The sequence below is a fragment of the Odocoileus virginianus genome, unplaced genomic scaffold (assembly GCF_023699985.2).
Source record: "Odocoileus virginianus isolate 20LAN1187 ecotype Illinois unplaced genomic scaffold, Ovbor_1.2 Unplaced_Contig_4, whole genome shotgun sequence".
In the NCBI taxonomy this organism is placed as follows: Eukaryota; Metazoa; Chordata; class Mammalia; order Artiodactyla; family Cervidae; genus Odocoileus; species Odocoileus virginianus.
The window spans coordinates 2,036,177-2,050,936 of NW_027224321.1; the positions used below are offsets into that span (position 1 = coordinate 2,036,177).

The following is a 14,760-nucleotide window of genomic DNA, read 5'->3' on the forward strand; positions in this document are numbered from 1 at the left end:
TTGAAAAAAATTCTTCCCCACTCCGCGAGCGGCGGGGCGGGGAGAAAATAGATGTTTCTGAAAGGAGCAGGGTGGCGAGCACTCAGAAAGTTCTTGGCCCTTTAACATTTGGGGGGTGGGTTTCCTGTAAAAATGAACACATGAGATTTGACACTGCACGGGCTTTTGGGAAAAGCTGTTCCCCGCCGGTATCTTATCCAGAGAGAGCTGTGATTGTGGAGACTGGAAGGCCAAGGCGAGAATCACCACAGGACCACTCCTGACATCCTTCCAGAATATCGTCCGTCCTGCCTGCCTCAATGACGGGCAAGGACCTGGGGGGCGTCCGGTCACGGCTCCGCATCTGCCCCTGGTGACCACACAACGGAGCTGAAAGCCAGTCAGAAGCGTCCTGGTTATTTACTAAAGCTGTGTTTTCTGGGAATCCAACCCATTAACTTCATCACCCCCTTGGCAGTCCGCTGGACCGTCCCTGCCAGACCCCAAATGCAGCTGGTGGCAGTGGACTGCGTCTGCATCCTGTAGCCCCCCCTGCCCCCCAGTGCATGAGGGACCCACCGCAGCAAGAAGGGTTTCCTTAAGGATGGTGGCCCAGGTCCAGTCGGGGCGCCTCTCACTCAGCCCCGAGGTTCCCGAAGGGTCTTTGAGACCCGCCCTGCCCTTCGCTGCTCACCGACGGCCTGCGTTTGCAGTGCTCAGGTTACGTCATTGCACCCACACTGACAGGTCCCCCAGGAACCCAGCTTCTGTCCTGAGTGCTGGCATCTGCATTGCCTTCCGTTCGCTCAGCCCCTCCACCACCACCTCATGCCCACCCCACCCCGCAGACACACACACATGCACTGGTGATTTCCTTTCTCTTCATTACCAAATAATTTTTGGTAAGGGGAAAAAAAAATGAGAGGGAAAAATGACCAGATTGTCTGATGCATGCTCAGTTGCCTCAGTCGTGTCCAACTCTTTGCGAGCCCATGGACTGCAGCCCACCAGGCTCCTCTGACCATGGGATTCTCCAGGCAAGAATACTGGAGCAGGGTTGCCATGCCCTCCTCCAGAGGATCTTCCTGACCCAGCCAGATTGTCGAGATCAGCGCTTTTCCTCTACAAAGATGAACGTGTTCTAGACCCAGTGATAGAGATGTTCCCGATCACCACTGAGCACTCGGCCTGGGAGATGTGTCTGGAGGGGCTGGACTTCTTCTGTGTAATTTAAACACCTGTCTGTGGCTTGTGCTGACTCCACCCTGGGTGGTACAGCTCGAGATTCTGCAAAGCCACTCACGCCCGACCCTCCACCAGGTGTTGAGATGGCTGAAGAGAGCAGGCAGGCAGGGTATTGGGGACAGAGCTGGAATCCCACAACCCAGGGGATGCCCTTCTGGACGGGGACAAGTGTCCTTACCTGGGAGGCAGCAGAGCCCAGAGGAAGAGCTCAGGCCGCGACCACCGGGAGCAGCCGCGTAGCCATCACGGGTCAGGGACCCAGCGAGATTTTCTTTACCTCCTAAAACAACAGAAGGCAGCTTCTCTGGTGGCTCAGGGGTAAAGAATCCGCCTGCCAGTGCAGATGTGGATTCGATCCATGGGCTGGGCAGATCCCACATGCTGTGGGGCAACCCAGCCCGGGAGCCCCAGCTACTGAGCCGGTGCTTCAGAGCGTGGAAGCTGCAACTCGAGAGTAGCCTCTGCTTGTTGAAGCTACAGAAAGCGCACACAGCAATGAGGACCTAGCACAGCCAAAAATAAGTAAAATAAGGGGGACGGTGGTAGGACCTACCCCACCAGGTGTTGTCAGGGTGAAACCAGATAGTTGCTCAGCCCAACAGCTAACACGTCAGCAATACTTAGTAAACATTAACTCTGAAGCTACTGGGAATTTTCCTAGTGTATAGAACAGAGTCCAGCTATTTAGCAGTGACCTGTCTGTGGATCGATCCCCAGAAGCCCATTGCTTGGCCCAGGCTGAATTAGAAATAAAGCTTGAGAAAGGATGAGGACGGCCAAGGTTTACTGTAAAACACAGGCAGAGATGGACACACACGCATGCCTGCTCCGTCACTTCAGTCGTGTCCAGCTCTTTGCAACCCTGGCAGCCCGCCAGGCTCCTCTGTCCATGGGACTCTCCAGGCAAGAATACTGGAGTGGGTTGCCATGCCCTGTCCTCCAGGGGAATCTTCCTGACCCAGGGATCAAACCCGCATCTCCTGTATTGCAGGCAGATTCTTTACCACTGAGCCACATTCTTTACCCCTGGGAAACCCGTGACATACACACGCCGCTATATATAAAATAGATAACGAATGAGGACTCACCATATAGCATAAGAAACTCTACTCAGCACTCTGTGATGACCTATGTGGGATAAGAATCTAAAAGAGCATGGGTGTATGTACATGTGTAATGGATACACTTTGCTATACACCTGAAACTAACACAGCATTGTAAATCAACTCTACTCCAATAAAATTTTTTTTAAAAAAAAGGAAAGAAGAAAGAAAACATTACACACAAAAACCCCAGCGAACATTGTCACATGGGCAAGGCATCGCGCTGCAGTGTTTCTGCTCCCTGGGATAAGGCGGCCCTGGCCCCCGTATCGGGGGCTGAAATGCGAGGATAGCCAGCCTTCCCTGACACCCCTTCGGTTACGTGAGGGCAGGTGAGCCCTCGCCGTGGACGCTGTCCTTGTCATCACTGTGATCACGGACACTGCCGTCGCCTGGCTGGTCTTGCCCAGGTGCCATCCTTGGCTTCTGGATGCCTGCAGACCTCACCTGGCTCGCCAGTGACCCCATATGCCCCCAGAGCTGAGCTCCGCAGTGGCCTTCCAGAGCCCAGCCCAGCAGGCCTCACCCCTGTGGAACCAGCCCCCGGGACCCACAGGGGGACCTGGCGCAGCCCACACATGGGTCACTGCTGCAGAAATTGGAGGAAAGCGCTCCTTCCCCACAGCCCTGACCTTACACATTTTCTTCTGCAAAACGCAAAGGCTCGTGTCTGCCTCAGATCTCCCCTGTCATCATCTCCTCTCGACTCTAACCCTCACCCTGTGATGGTCTGAGTTGGCCATCCTTGCCATGTGGGGGTCCCCTGGTGTATTTAATAGGCCCCAGGAGTTACACTCACACCACCATGGACAGGAGGGGCCCAGAGCCAGCGCTCGTCCACGCTCAGGCCCACATGGGCTAGAAAGCCCCCCTGCCCTTCCCAGCAAGTCCCCACCAGCCGGAGGGCTTCCTCCTCCGCAGGCCAGTCTTGACAGCCAGCGAGGTCTCGGAACCTCATTCCAGCTCCCCAGCCAGGGCCACCTCCGTCTGCCCTGTCAAACCTGGATGGTACGGGTTTCCCCAGGCCTTTACCTCTGGCCGCCCCAGCTCACAAAAGGAAAAGCCACGTCCGTCAGTTACGGAATCCACCCTTTCCCCCACTGCCTGAAGCCTGGCACAGAAATGCCCCATCTCGTTTGTCCTGAAGGCTTTCCTTAATGTCAGGACTTCCTCACGTAGGGCCACACCTCCGCTGTCACACACGCATGATATCCAGCTTCTGACACGTGAAAGTGAAAGCCGCTCGGTCGTGTCCGACTCTCTGCGACCCCAAGGACTATACAGTCCATGGGATTCTCCAGGTCAGAATACTGGAGTGGGTAACCTTTCCCTTCTCCAAGGGATCTTCCCAACCCAGGGATCAAACCCAGGTCTTCCGCACTGCAGGCGGATTCTTTACCAACTGAGCCACCAGGGACATGCAGGTCACTTATAAAAACGTGGTGGGTGCTCCGGGGGTCAGGCATCGTTAACAAAGCCAGGTACTGTCGTCACCGGCATCACCGTCACCATCAGCACCGTCACGGGAAGCGCGCTCCCACGTCTGGGAGTCCGCGCCTCCTGAGCTGGTGCTCACACTGGATTCCATCTGGCAGGCACTCAGTCAGCGGGTTGCAGGTGGGGCGTGCCCCCAGGACTGCCTCTGGTGGCGCCTCGGCCAAGTCTGCACCCCTCAAGGTCAAGCGTGTGGCAGAGCCTCATCTGTCAGGCTGCAGGCTCACCAGACCCCACAGGACTCTGGACTCGCGGCCTCCGGGACCTCGGATTCTGAGCTCACATACCAGGCAGCTTCTGGGGCCCAGAGGGGCCCGGCAGGTCACCTGGAAAGGGCTTCCCCTTAGGCAAGAAGGAGAGGAGAATATTTACCATCGTGCCTCCAGTCGCGTTTTGCCTTCTCTTTGGGGGGACTGGGCCAGTGTCTTTCTTCTGATCAGTGGCCCGTTCTCTCATTTTCCCTGCTCCCTTGCGGTTGATTTATTTAAAGGTGTGTCAGCATGGGGCTCAAATGAGGAGCAGCCGGGCCTCTTCCTCTCTGCTGACGGCCGGCCGTGCCAATAATTCATTTTTTAGCTCATTAGCTAACGGAGGCTGTGAGCAGCAGGCCTCCAGGGGACTGGAATGAGGTGAGGTGATCTACTGCTGGCTACGCTGCTCTTGAACTGGCCTTCCTTGGGGAAAATGAGAGGCTGGGCTGAGACACGCCGGGGATCCCAGAGTCACCCCTGGGACACCTGTGCTTTGGCACTGTGGTTTCTCGGGGCAGTTGGTTTTAGACAGGCTATTCTAGGGACTTCCCTGGTGGTCCAGTGGTGCAGAATCTGCCTTCCAGTGCTGGGCATGTGGGTTCGATCCCTCGTCGGGGAGCTCAGATCCCCCCCTCCACGTGCCACAGAGCAACTAAAGCCCGCGTGCCCCAGCTAGAGATCCCAGATGATGCAGCAAAGATCCCATGAGCCACAGCTAGGACCCAACACAGCCAAATGAGTAAATAAACAGAATGATTTTTTTTTTGTCTCTTTAAAATTAATTCATTTATTTTAATTGGAAGATAATTACTTTACAATATTGGGGTGGTTTTTGCCACACGCCGACATGAATCAGCCACAGGTGCACAAAGAAAGCTCACAGGCACCTTTCGCTGTCAGAGTATCTGTCCTTCGCGTGTTAACTGTTGGCACTGAAGCCACACAGAGACAATGGGCCACGTGGCTGTCCAGCGTTGGTCAGACCAGCTGCTGTAATGACACCTGTAACAAAATATCACGAATTGGGGGGCGAGGGGGTGGGGGAGCATTCAATACCAGAAATCTATCTTCTGGAGATGAGGCCAGCCTCACCCAGTTCTGGAGGCTGAGAGTCCAAGGTCAGGGTGTGGGCAGGACTGGTTTCTGTGGAGGCCTCCCCCTGGCCGGCAGACACCCCTGCTGACTCTGTCCCCACGTGGCCTTAGCTCTGGGCACGCCAGGAAAGCTTCCTGTTCTTATATGAGGATCATGACCTCATCCAACCTTAATTCCATCCTCGAAGTTCTGTCTCCAAATACGGTCACACTGGGAGGTAGGGCTTCAACACATGGATTGGCAGGGAGGGGAGGGACGGATATAATTGAGTCCAGTAGCATCCAGGCAGACTTTAGATATCTCAAGGCCGTGGGCAGAGGCCCACCAGACTTGGCCCCAGAGGCCCTGACAGCTCTCGGGTCATTTGAATTCGCTGAGCACTCGTCACCCCAGTCTCTCTGGCCCACCTGCACCCAGGAGTGGGAGGCCCACAGGTCCCCCCCTGGGTTTGTCAAGGCCTCTGTCCAGGGACCCCACCCCACCCTGCTGAGCACGTTGCCCAAGAGAAGCTCTTGCCTACAGTCAGCTTAAAGTACCCAGTGGGCATTTCAGGCCCCCCGCTCCTGCCACCGACACCACCGTGTCACCCACAGCTCCCCCACAGTGAGGTCTCGTGTGCACGATCGTGGCGAGAATCGTGAGATGCTGGTCTCTTCAGTCATCCCAACACCCACGGCTGCTGCTTTGCCGGGTGAGCACGTTGGTCAGGCAGAGCAGCATCCAAACATGAGACTTTGAGTCCCAAAGCCGCCTTGCCTGCGGATATGTCACTGTGCCCATTTTACAGGTGAGGAAACAAAGGCCCTGAAGTTTCTGACCTTGCAAAGGTCTGAGCACCCAAACCCCGGCCTCTCCAACACCGAAAAACCGCAGCCTTTTATCTTGGAGTCGATTCTCTTTTGCCTCCCTCTGGCCACTGCAGGAAGCACACAGCATTCAGCTTTCCTCCCCGTGTGTTAGCATGGGCAGAAATCACAGGACATGACCTGGAAATAGTATTAAGTGCTGTACCAGGGCCTAGTTGTCCCATGGCATATGGGATCTTAGGTCCCCAACCAGAAATTGAACCTGTGTCCCCTGCATTGGAGGGCAGATTCTCAACCACTGGAATATCAGGGAAGTCCCTGAATCTTCCTCTTAAAGAAGGTTCCCCAAGGGACTTCCCTGGTGGCCCAGTGGTTAAGACTCCCCACTTCCACACAGAGGGCGAGAGTTTGATCCCTGGTCAGGGAACTAATATCTCACATGCCTTGTGGCCCAAAAAAAGAAAGAAAGAAAAAGAAAATGCCTTGAACTGAATAAAAATGAAAATGCAACATACCAATGTAAAAAAAAGAAGACTCCCTAAATTATCTGTGCTTTTAGCCCCACAAAACCTGGACCCGCCTTTGTTATGTATTGGGAACAACACTGGTTTTTAAAAGCAAAGGACCGCTTAAACGCACTCATGATTCAGATGCCTGTGAGTTCAGTGAATTCAGGTGAGCCTGGGAGGCTGGGGTGGGGAGGGTGGGACTGACCACAGGAGAGCAGCCAGAAGCTGTGGGTCTGACCTCGTTCTTTGGCTGGGGTATTCGCATATGAAAAAGGAAATGGGCTGATTGCAGTTAGCACGGCAGCTCCTGCGTCCCGTCCTCTGGTTCACCCCTGAATGATTTGGCAACGAGTATTAAAATCAACCGGAGCAGAATAAAAGGCGTCTGATTTTAATGCCAACCAAAAAAATGAGAACTAGCAGATTGGAACTTGAAAATCTGGATGTATGCTCCCCCCTCCTGCACTGTCCCTTTTCATTTAATTCACGTTTTGCTCTTTGGCGATTTATGAAATGCATCAACATATGTTTAATACATTTTAAATAAGGTTTTTAAATAACATGAAAAACACGGCCGGTCCTGAGTTTTTTGTCTTTCACCTCCTCCACTATTTTCCAAGATGTTACCGGCGCTTTTGTGCCTGTCTTCTGGCCCAGGCAAGGGGTGGTGTGCAGCGGGCCTCCAAGCTCTGGGATGCGGGTGTGAGTTCTCAGCTGCGGCCACGTGTTCCTCCTGGAAATCTCCGAATGAAAGGGTCGGGGGTCGCTCTGGGGTCACTCGTATGGACCGGGAAGTGAAGCAAAACTAATCCAGATTTACTCCTGGAAGAATTTGTTTGCCTAAGTATTTAAAAACAGATTAGGGCTAACCCGACACTGGATCACTAGGGGCAATGTAAACACGGGTAAAAGGTGTAAACAGGGTCTTTTTTTTCCCTGGAAGAAAAAAATGTCACGGTAACGAGTTTTCTTTCTCGGGCCTGGCGGAGGCCCCAGGTGATTCCTCTGAGCGGTTTGTTAGCTGTGTACCCTGCTGACACCCCCAAAAGAAAAGGCTGAGTTTTAGGGGAGGGCAGCTGTGGGCCCCTGCATGTGTAAGCCTCCACGGGTGATCAAGTCCCTTCTCATCTGCAGGCTTCTGCTGCTTCTCTCCTCAGCCTCAGCAGAAAGCATCTGACGGGCCTGAGCTGCCCCCTCCCCACCCCAGCACCCCTGCCCCCGCCTCATTCTGTGCCCCGGACTCTCTCATTTCAAGAGCTCCTTGCGAAGTCTCACTTCCGTCTTTGGCATTTTTCTGCCCCCCTTTCCCCCCTCCCTAGCAGCGCTGTGATCTTGAGGATCGCTGAGTTGTTCTCAGTGGTTTTCACCCCTCATTTGAGGAACCAGAACTGAAATCCACCAGTAGCGGCCAGAGGGCAGGAGTGGACAGCCGGGGCCCCTTCCTTCCGGTCCATATAAACACACCTTGCTGTCGGCTTCTTTTTCTCTTTCTCCAGCTCTTCCTCCCATCCTGCCCTCCCCCGTCTCCTCCCAGCCCCCCATCCAGTGTGTCCAGCTGCTTGCTGGCCTCTTTGGAGCCGGGAGAAGGGGGGGCCTGTGGCCACACCGGCCCAGCCAGGGTGGTGCTTTGGGGGAGGGGCAGCTGCCATTCTCAAGCCCCTCCCCCCTGAGACCCCCACTCCCTCCTTCCCAGATGTCCTCCTGCACCCCCGCTCAGCTTCAGGGGGCCGCCCGCCTGCCTGTAGACTGGGCCCCACCACACTTGACCTCAGAAACCCAGCTGCTATTTGGCGGGAAGGACTTGGGGTGTTTTTTTTTATTTCCAGTCTTTTTTACTTGCTTGAGAACTTTTTATTTTTATTGGAGTATAATTGCTTTCCCATGTTGCGTGCGTTTCTGCTGTACCATGAAGGGAGTCAGCTACGTGTGTACATGTATCCCCTCCGTCTTGAGAGCTCATCGAGACCCCCATAGAGCTCCGAGCTGAGCTCCCTGCGTTATGTACAGCAGCTTCACGCTCGCTGTCTGTGTTACACGTGGTAGTGCATGTGTCAGTGACACCCCCAGTTTGTGCCCCCCAAGCATCCCTGACCCCCACCCCGCCATGTCCACGGGTCCATTCTCCGCATCCGCGTCTCTATTCCTGCCCTAAAAAGGGACAAAACTGAGTCATTTTGTAGAGACGTTGATGGACCCAGAGACTGTCATACAGCTCAGAGTAAGTCAAAAAGGGAAACACAAATATCATACATGATGAATGCATGCGTGTGAAGGAAGTGTTCACCCCCGCACTGGGTTTCCCCCAGATGTCTGGAGAGATCGAAAAGTCAGCAGGCACAGGAACTTTGCTTGTATCCTTTCCCAAACCCCCCACTGGAGTCGCTGCTCTTTCACATGTGGTCTGCAGCCACATTTTCTTCCCCGGGAATGTGCAGTGTCTGGACTCCTGAGTTCAATACACACCCCCTCCTGAGCAGATGCATGGAGAGCTAAGCCCTCAAAGGTCACGTCAGGTGGGGGAGTCAGCCGGCCACCCTGCCCGGAGGACTCCAGACGTGTGCTCTGGGGTCCTGGCTCTGACCGTGGCTGCTTAACCGTGAGGCTCGGGCCTCTGGCCTGTGGCGTCCGCCCTGCATGGCGTGAACCTGGAAAGCAAAAGAAATCAAGGCCGATCCCTGGCTCTCACACCATAGGGTGTCAGAATCCCCTGCAGGGCTGGTGAAACGCTTCCCTCCAGGGGTTCTGCTGGGGGCGGGGCCGGGATAGGGCCCGACAGTCTGCATCCCAGGCGGTGCTCCAGGCGGTGCTCCAGGCAGTGCTCCAGGTGGGGACCCACTTTATACGCTGCAGGGCAGGCTTTCCTGGGGGGCTTCCTGGTGCTGGTTAGCACACTTGTCTCTGCCTTGCCCTCTCCCCTGGCGGCCTCCTGGGCACACACCACACAGGCTGGCGGCGGGGCAGAGGGGTCACCACCGTCCCCCACCCCGGGATTGTGACCACGCCCCTCTGCTGACTCTTGCAGGGAGGAGAAGGAGCGGTGGATCCGGGCCAAGTACGAGCAGAAACTCTTCCTGGCCCCGCTGCCCTGCACGGAGCTGTCCCTGGGCCAGCACCTGCTGCGGGCCACGGCCGACGAGGACCTGCGGACGGTCATCCTGCTGCTGGCGCACGGCTCCCGGGACGAGGTGAACGAAACCTGCGGGGACGCAGACGGCCGCACGGCGCTACACCTGGCCTGCCGGAAGGGCAGCGTGGTCCTGGCCCAGCTGCTCATCTGGGTAGGTGGCCCAGCGCCCGCCAGGGCATCCTTCTGGGGGAAGGCCGTGTCCATCCACCTGAAAAGTGCGAAATACTAGGAGTCGGGCAGTGAGGGTTTAGGTGTGGGGTGGGCCCCCTGCCTTTCAGCCCACCTTTGTGAGGGACCACGCAAAACCACCAATTTGAAAGGGAGGGATGAACTCGGGGGGGTGTGTGCCCCCTGTGCAGGCAGAGTGCTCCACTCTGCATAGCACTTGCTGCGGTTTCTGTCAAGTTCATCTTTGCAGTGACTCCCTCAAGTCAGACTTAGTTGGTGATGACCCTGTTGTTCCTTTTACGGAAAACTCACATCATTTTTGACGGTGGGGGGGTGGAGAGGGTGGATATGAACACAATGGTCGGTGTGGTTTTCCCATTACCACCCCTTTGGGTTTTTCATTCACCTAACGCAGAACTGTCGGGCCCTACACCTTGAGATTTGATGTGGTAGGAGTTTGTCAGAGGGCTCCTTCTGATTAATTTCTACTACGAAAAGTTTGTCATTTTACATTTCTATTGAGGCATTTGCCATGCCGCTGGAATGGGGAGGAAAAAGGGAGAACATGATGGTGCCAGCCAGGAGCTGCTTCCGAGAAGCCCACTCACCCTGCACGGCAGCTACCTGCAAGCCTTTGGGGTCCTCGGCCAGGGGAGGTCCCCTGTTCCAAGGATGGCAGCTGGACTGAGAGGGTCCCTGGGCAGGAAGGGGAGGTGTGTGCTCACAGTAGTGGGACACTGTCCAGAAGTGGGGGGGCTCTTCTCCTCCCACCCCCAGGGTAGGGCATGGTCTGTCCAACATAGCCAAGAAGGATGCTACATTCTACATATTCTCCCTGACTCTTGGGAGGGGTGTGATGGGAGAATTAGACACAGAGGTATCAGAATCACTCAGTGTTCAGCTTCCTGTTATAAAAGCAATTGCATATGAATCTGCCGGGGCTGCCCTGACAAAATACCACAGACGAGGGGGCTCAAACAGCAGAAATTTATTTTCTCATGTTTCTCGAGGACAGAAGTCCAAGGTCAGGGTGACAGCAGGACCTTTTTTCCTTGAGGCCTCTCCCTTGGCTTGCAGACAGCTTTCTTCTCACCGTGTCCTTGCAGGCCCTTTCCTCTGTGTGTGAGCATCCCTGGTATCCCTTTCTCTTCGTATAAGGACATCGGTCATATTGGATTAGAGCATTACCCATATGACCTCAGTTAACCTTAATTATCTCTTTAAAAACGCCATTTCCAACCACAGGCACATTCTGAAGTACTAGGGGTTAAGACTTCAACATAAAAAGTTGAGGGGGAAAAAGACAGTTAGTTCCATTAACAAATCGCAGGCCATCTTTCCCCCTCACATTGGCCAAGAGTTCCTTTCATGCTGATGCTTCCTGAAGACAAGAGATGAGACTCTCATCCATTGTGGTAGAAGCAGTGATCATCAGTCCACCCTTTCTCAAGACCCAGAAGCTTAAAAACATTGGCGTAATTTAATCTCGTGTTTCCCCTTCTAGTCATCACTCTTGACCGTCAGAGATCCTGAGATAGAGTCAACATGAGGGCATATATCACAGCACTGTTTACACCAGTGGCGACTTGACCACAAAATGTGTGACCACGGAGGACAGAGGAACTGAATTATGCTCAGGGGAAGGAATACTGTGTGCCTCTTAGGAGCACGCATATGAGTAATTTTTAATGACCTAAGAAAATGACCAGAGTGCAGTGTTCAGTTTAAAAAAAAAAAAAGATAATTTGTGCCAGTTTAATCTCAGTTACCCATATATGCATTTAGATTGAAAGGAAAACCATTAGAAGGAAATCACTGAGCTATTAACCAAGATTATCTCTGAATAGCGGGATTATAAGTGATTTTTTTCCTTCTTGTGCTCTTAGGTACTCCTTACATATTTCCTACAATAGAAATGAACTGCCTCTGAGATCCTAAGAGTGATCTTCTTGTGTTTACAATGGGAAAGTCAAAACAAAAATAGCAGAACTAGAATTATCCTTGGTCTGCTTCAGACGCAGAAAGCACCTTGTTTCCTTAAAAGCACACACCTGAGCGGGGAGCGCGGACTGCCAAGCTGTGCCAGCGACACTGGGCACTGGTCTCCCCAGCCCTCCTGGAGCGCATGTCCGCATCTCCGGTGTTGTATCCGCCCACCTGTGCGCACGCGCACGCGGGGTGGACCCCACCCACCTACCCACCGCCGGGTCCCCGCCTTCCAGCGACTCTAACGCAGCTCTGTTGCCTCCGCAGTACGGCGTGGACGTGATGGCCCGCGACGCGCACGGGAACACGGCGCTGGCCTACGCGCGGCAGGCCTCCAGCCAGGAGTGCACCGAGGTCCTTCTGCAATACGGCTGCCCCGACGAGCGCTTCGCGCTCATGGCCACCCCCAACCTGTCCCGGAAGAACACTAACCGCAACAACAGCGGCGGGAGGGTGCCCACCGTCATCTGAGGACCGCGGTGTGCCCGCAGCCTCCCGTGCGCGCCCTGGGGAGTCACCCACGTGAGTCCCGTCGGGTCCCCCTCACTTCTCCTGGTGGTCCCCGGCCACGCACCCCCACCCCCCTCCCCCCACCTCACCCCCAGAGAAACCACAAAACCCAGACGGCCCTCGAGGGGCGCGAAGAGGCTGCGGCGTCGATCCCTTTGCATAGACTCCCCCTCATCAACAACACAGGGGCGGCCGGAGGGCCTGGGTTCCTGATGGTAGCACACCCGCGCGGGGACCTCTGGTCCATCCGGCAGCGGAGAAGACGGGCAGGGCACAAGGGGCGGTGGGGGCGCGGGGGTGGGGGGGAGGGCGACGCAGCCAGCAGGAAGGGGCCGACTCTCCTTAACTGGCAGTTAAGCACATCAGTACATTTCACCTCTACCAAACGGAACACTTGGATTTCATCTCTTCTCCGAGGAGCTTGACGGCATAAATCAGAAGCAAGCAGAGTTTGTCAGGTTTGAAGCCCCTATGATGGTATGTGTCAAATCAGTTGTAGCTAATCTGTCCAGGGAGGATACTGGCTTCATTACGCTCGTGTAGTTGAGTTCTTCCAGCATTACCGCTGCTTAATAGAACATGATTACTCATCACCGGGAAGAAAGCGTATTAGCGGCGGAGGTAGTTACGCAGCACGCTCGGGTGATTGCCACGATGTGATCGCAATACTCTGAGAAGCCGCGTATTATCCCAGACATGTTCTCCCAAGCCCTTGGAGCCCTCCTTTCTAAATTCACTGTCATAATTTAGTATCTGTTTAATTTTTCAGTCCAAAGAGAGGAAATCAGTTGCTGAGTATTATTTGACTGCGGTCTCCTTGGTGCAAAACAAAATGGAAAAAAATAAATAAGAGTGACTTGGAATTTCAAAAGGAAACCACGAATTCCACTAACCATGACATTTCAAGCACATTTTAGTAAACTCAGTAAATGTGTAAAAGGCTTTTTTTTTTTTTTTTTTTTTTTTTGGCCCAAACCAGAGAGAGATTTTGTGTCCTTCTGCCAAGGTGGGTGTCTCGGGTCTCAGTCACTCCGGGGCCCACGCGGCCCAAGTCACGCAGGCCTCTGTATTCTGTCTTTAGACGAGATGTGTTGAAAATCTATTTGAATAAAAGAAGTTCATAAATATGCATTGATTTTTGTACAGACAAATGGCACCTCTGTTAATTTATAAATTGAACTGGATGTGAACTAATAATATGCAACTAGTTGAGACAAGAGGGTTACAGATCATTGTACATGGGAAATATTCCCAGCAGTAAACACTTCCATTAATGTGATATACAGCTTTTAAAAAGGAGCACATCAGAATAAGATGGTGGTACCATTTGCTTATTAAAATCAAGAAAGGGGAGAAAGAAAAAAAAAACAAGCATATTAGGGGGAAGAGGCCCGTGATTGCTCATTACTGAAAGCATGATTGCTATCCAACGCTGCTTTTGCTAACTGCGAGGAAGCACTGTGTTCAGACACGGGGGACTCTCCAAACCCCAGACCCTAGTGCTTTGCAAAGGTCCACCCTGACCACCGCTGACAATGTGGGGGCACAGACTGACTCATGAGACTCCCTAAGACTTTTTTTGTCTTTTTTTAAACCTGGTGGCCAGGCCCATCATTTCAGTACATCACCCGATTTGCCGTCGTCGTGGTTTCTGGCTGCTTCAGACTTCGGCCACCTCCAGCATGGTGGCCAGACATAACCAGATGGCAACACTGTAGGTTACAGAAGGGGCCAACTGTGCCTTGAGCCCCTTGGTGGTAGGATGGGGACGCGGGGTGTCCCCTTGAAGGATAGCACAGGATTGGCAGCACCAAAACAGAGGACCACACTCCCCCGGCTGCCCCCGGGGAAGTCCCTTGCTCTCATATACAAAACCTTCTATTTTGTAAGAGTTTTTCCTCTTCTTTGACTTTTTAAAAAACAAAAAAAAAAAAATTAAAAGTAGGTGGGGGTAGAAAATAAAGCTTTACACAGTTTCTACGTGGGTCAGTGTTTCACGGGCATCTCTCACCTGCACGCAGCTCAGTGGAATCCGGCCATTTCCCAGGATAAACATGTGCACAAGCCTCCGGCCTGGGAACCTTGAGGACAGGGCCATAATCCCTCCGCCCGGTTTTTAATTCTGTGTTTCATCACTGTGTGGTTATTTTAAATGTGAATGGGGGGGGGGAGTCCTTCCTATTTTTGAAGAACACATTACTGTTCTAATCCAGCCACACCCATTGCCCCCCCACCTTAGCATAGACGTTATTATGTAGTGAACGCAGATAGAATACAAACAAAATTATTAAATTATTTCATTGTAGTTACTTCCCATCATAGGAATGCTTATCATAGTGAAGCCTTCTTTTGAAAAGAAATGAAATTCCTTGTAAGGCTTCTCTTTGGGATGTATATGAGTGTGTACAGATTATTAGATGTGTTTATAATATAATATTTTCCCAGATGACTTCTTTTTTCACTTAGCCTTTCACAACCGGTATGCTA

The 14,760-nt window shown here is 53.3% G+C and overlaps 1 protein-coding gene across 9 annotated transcripts in view; it reads left to right on the forward strand.

Moving 5' to 3' along the window:
* The window catches only part of AGAP1 (ArfGAP with GTPase domain, ankyrin repeat and PH domain 1), a 568,266-nt gene extending 554,862 nt beyond the window's left edge, over window positions 1-13,404 (forward strand). For all 9 annotated transcript variants that reach the window (XM_070463558.1, XM_070463559.1, XM_020905503.2 and 6 more), the window contains 2 exons: window positions 9,505-9,760; window positions 12,031-13,404. In XM_070463558.1, the coding sequence (XP_070319659.1) occupies window positions 9,505-9,760; window positions 12,031-12,234 (460 nt within the window). In that variant the 3' untranslated portion in view covers window positions 12,235-13,404. The remainder of the gene's footprint in view (window positions 1-9,504; window positions 9,761-12,030) is intronic.
* Window positions 13,405-14,760: the final 1,356 nt, after the last annotated feature.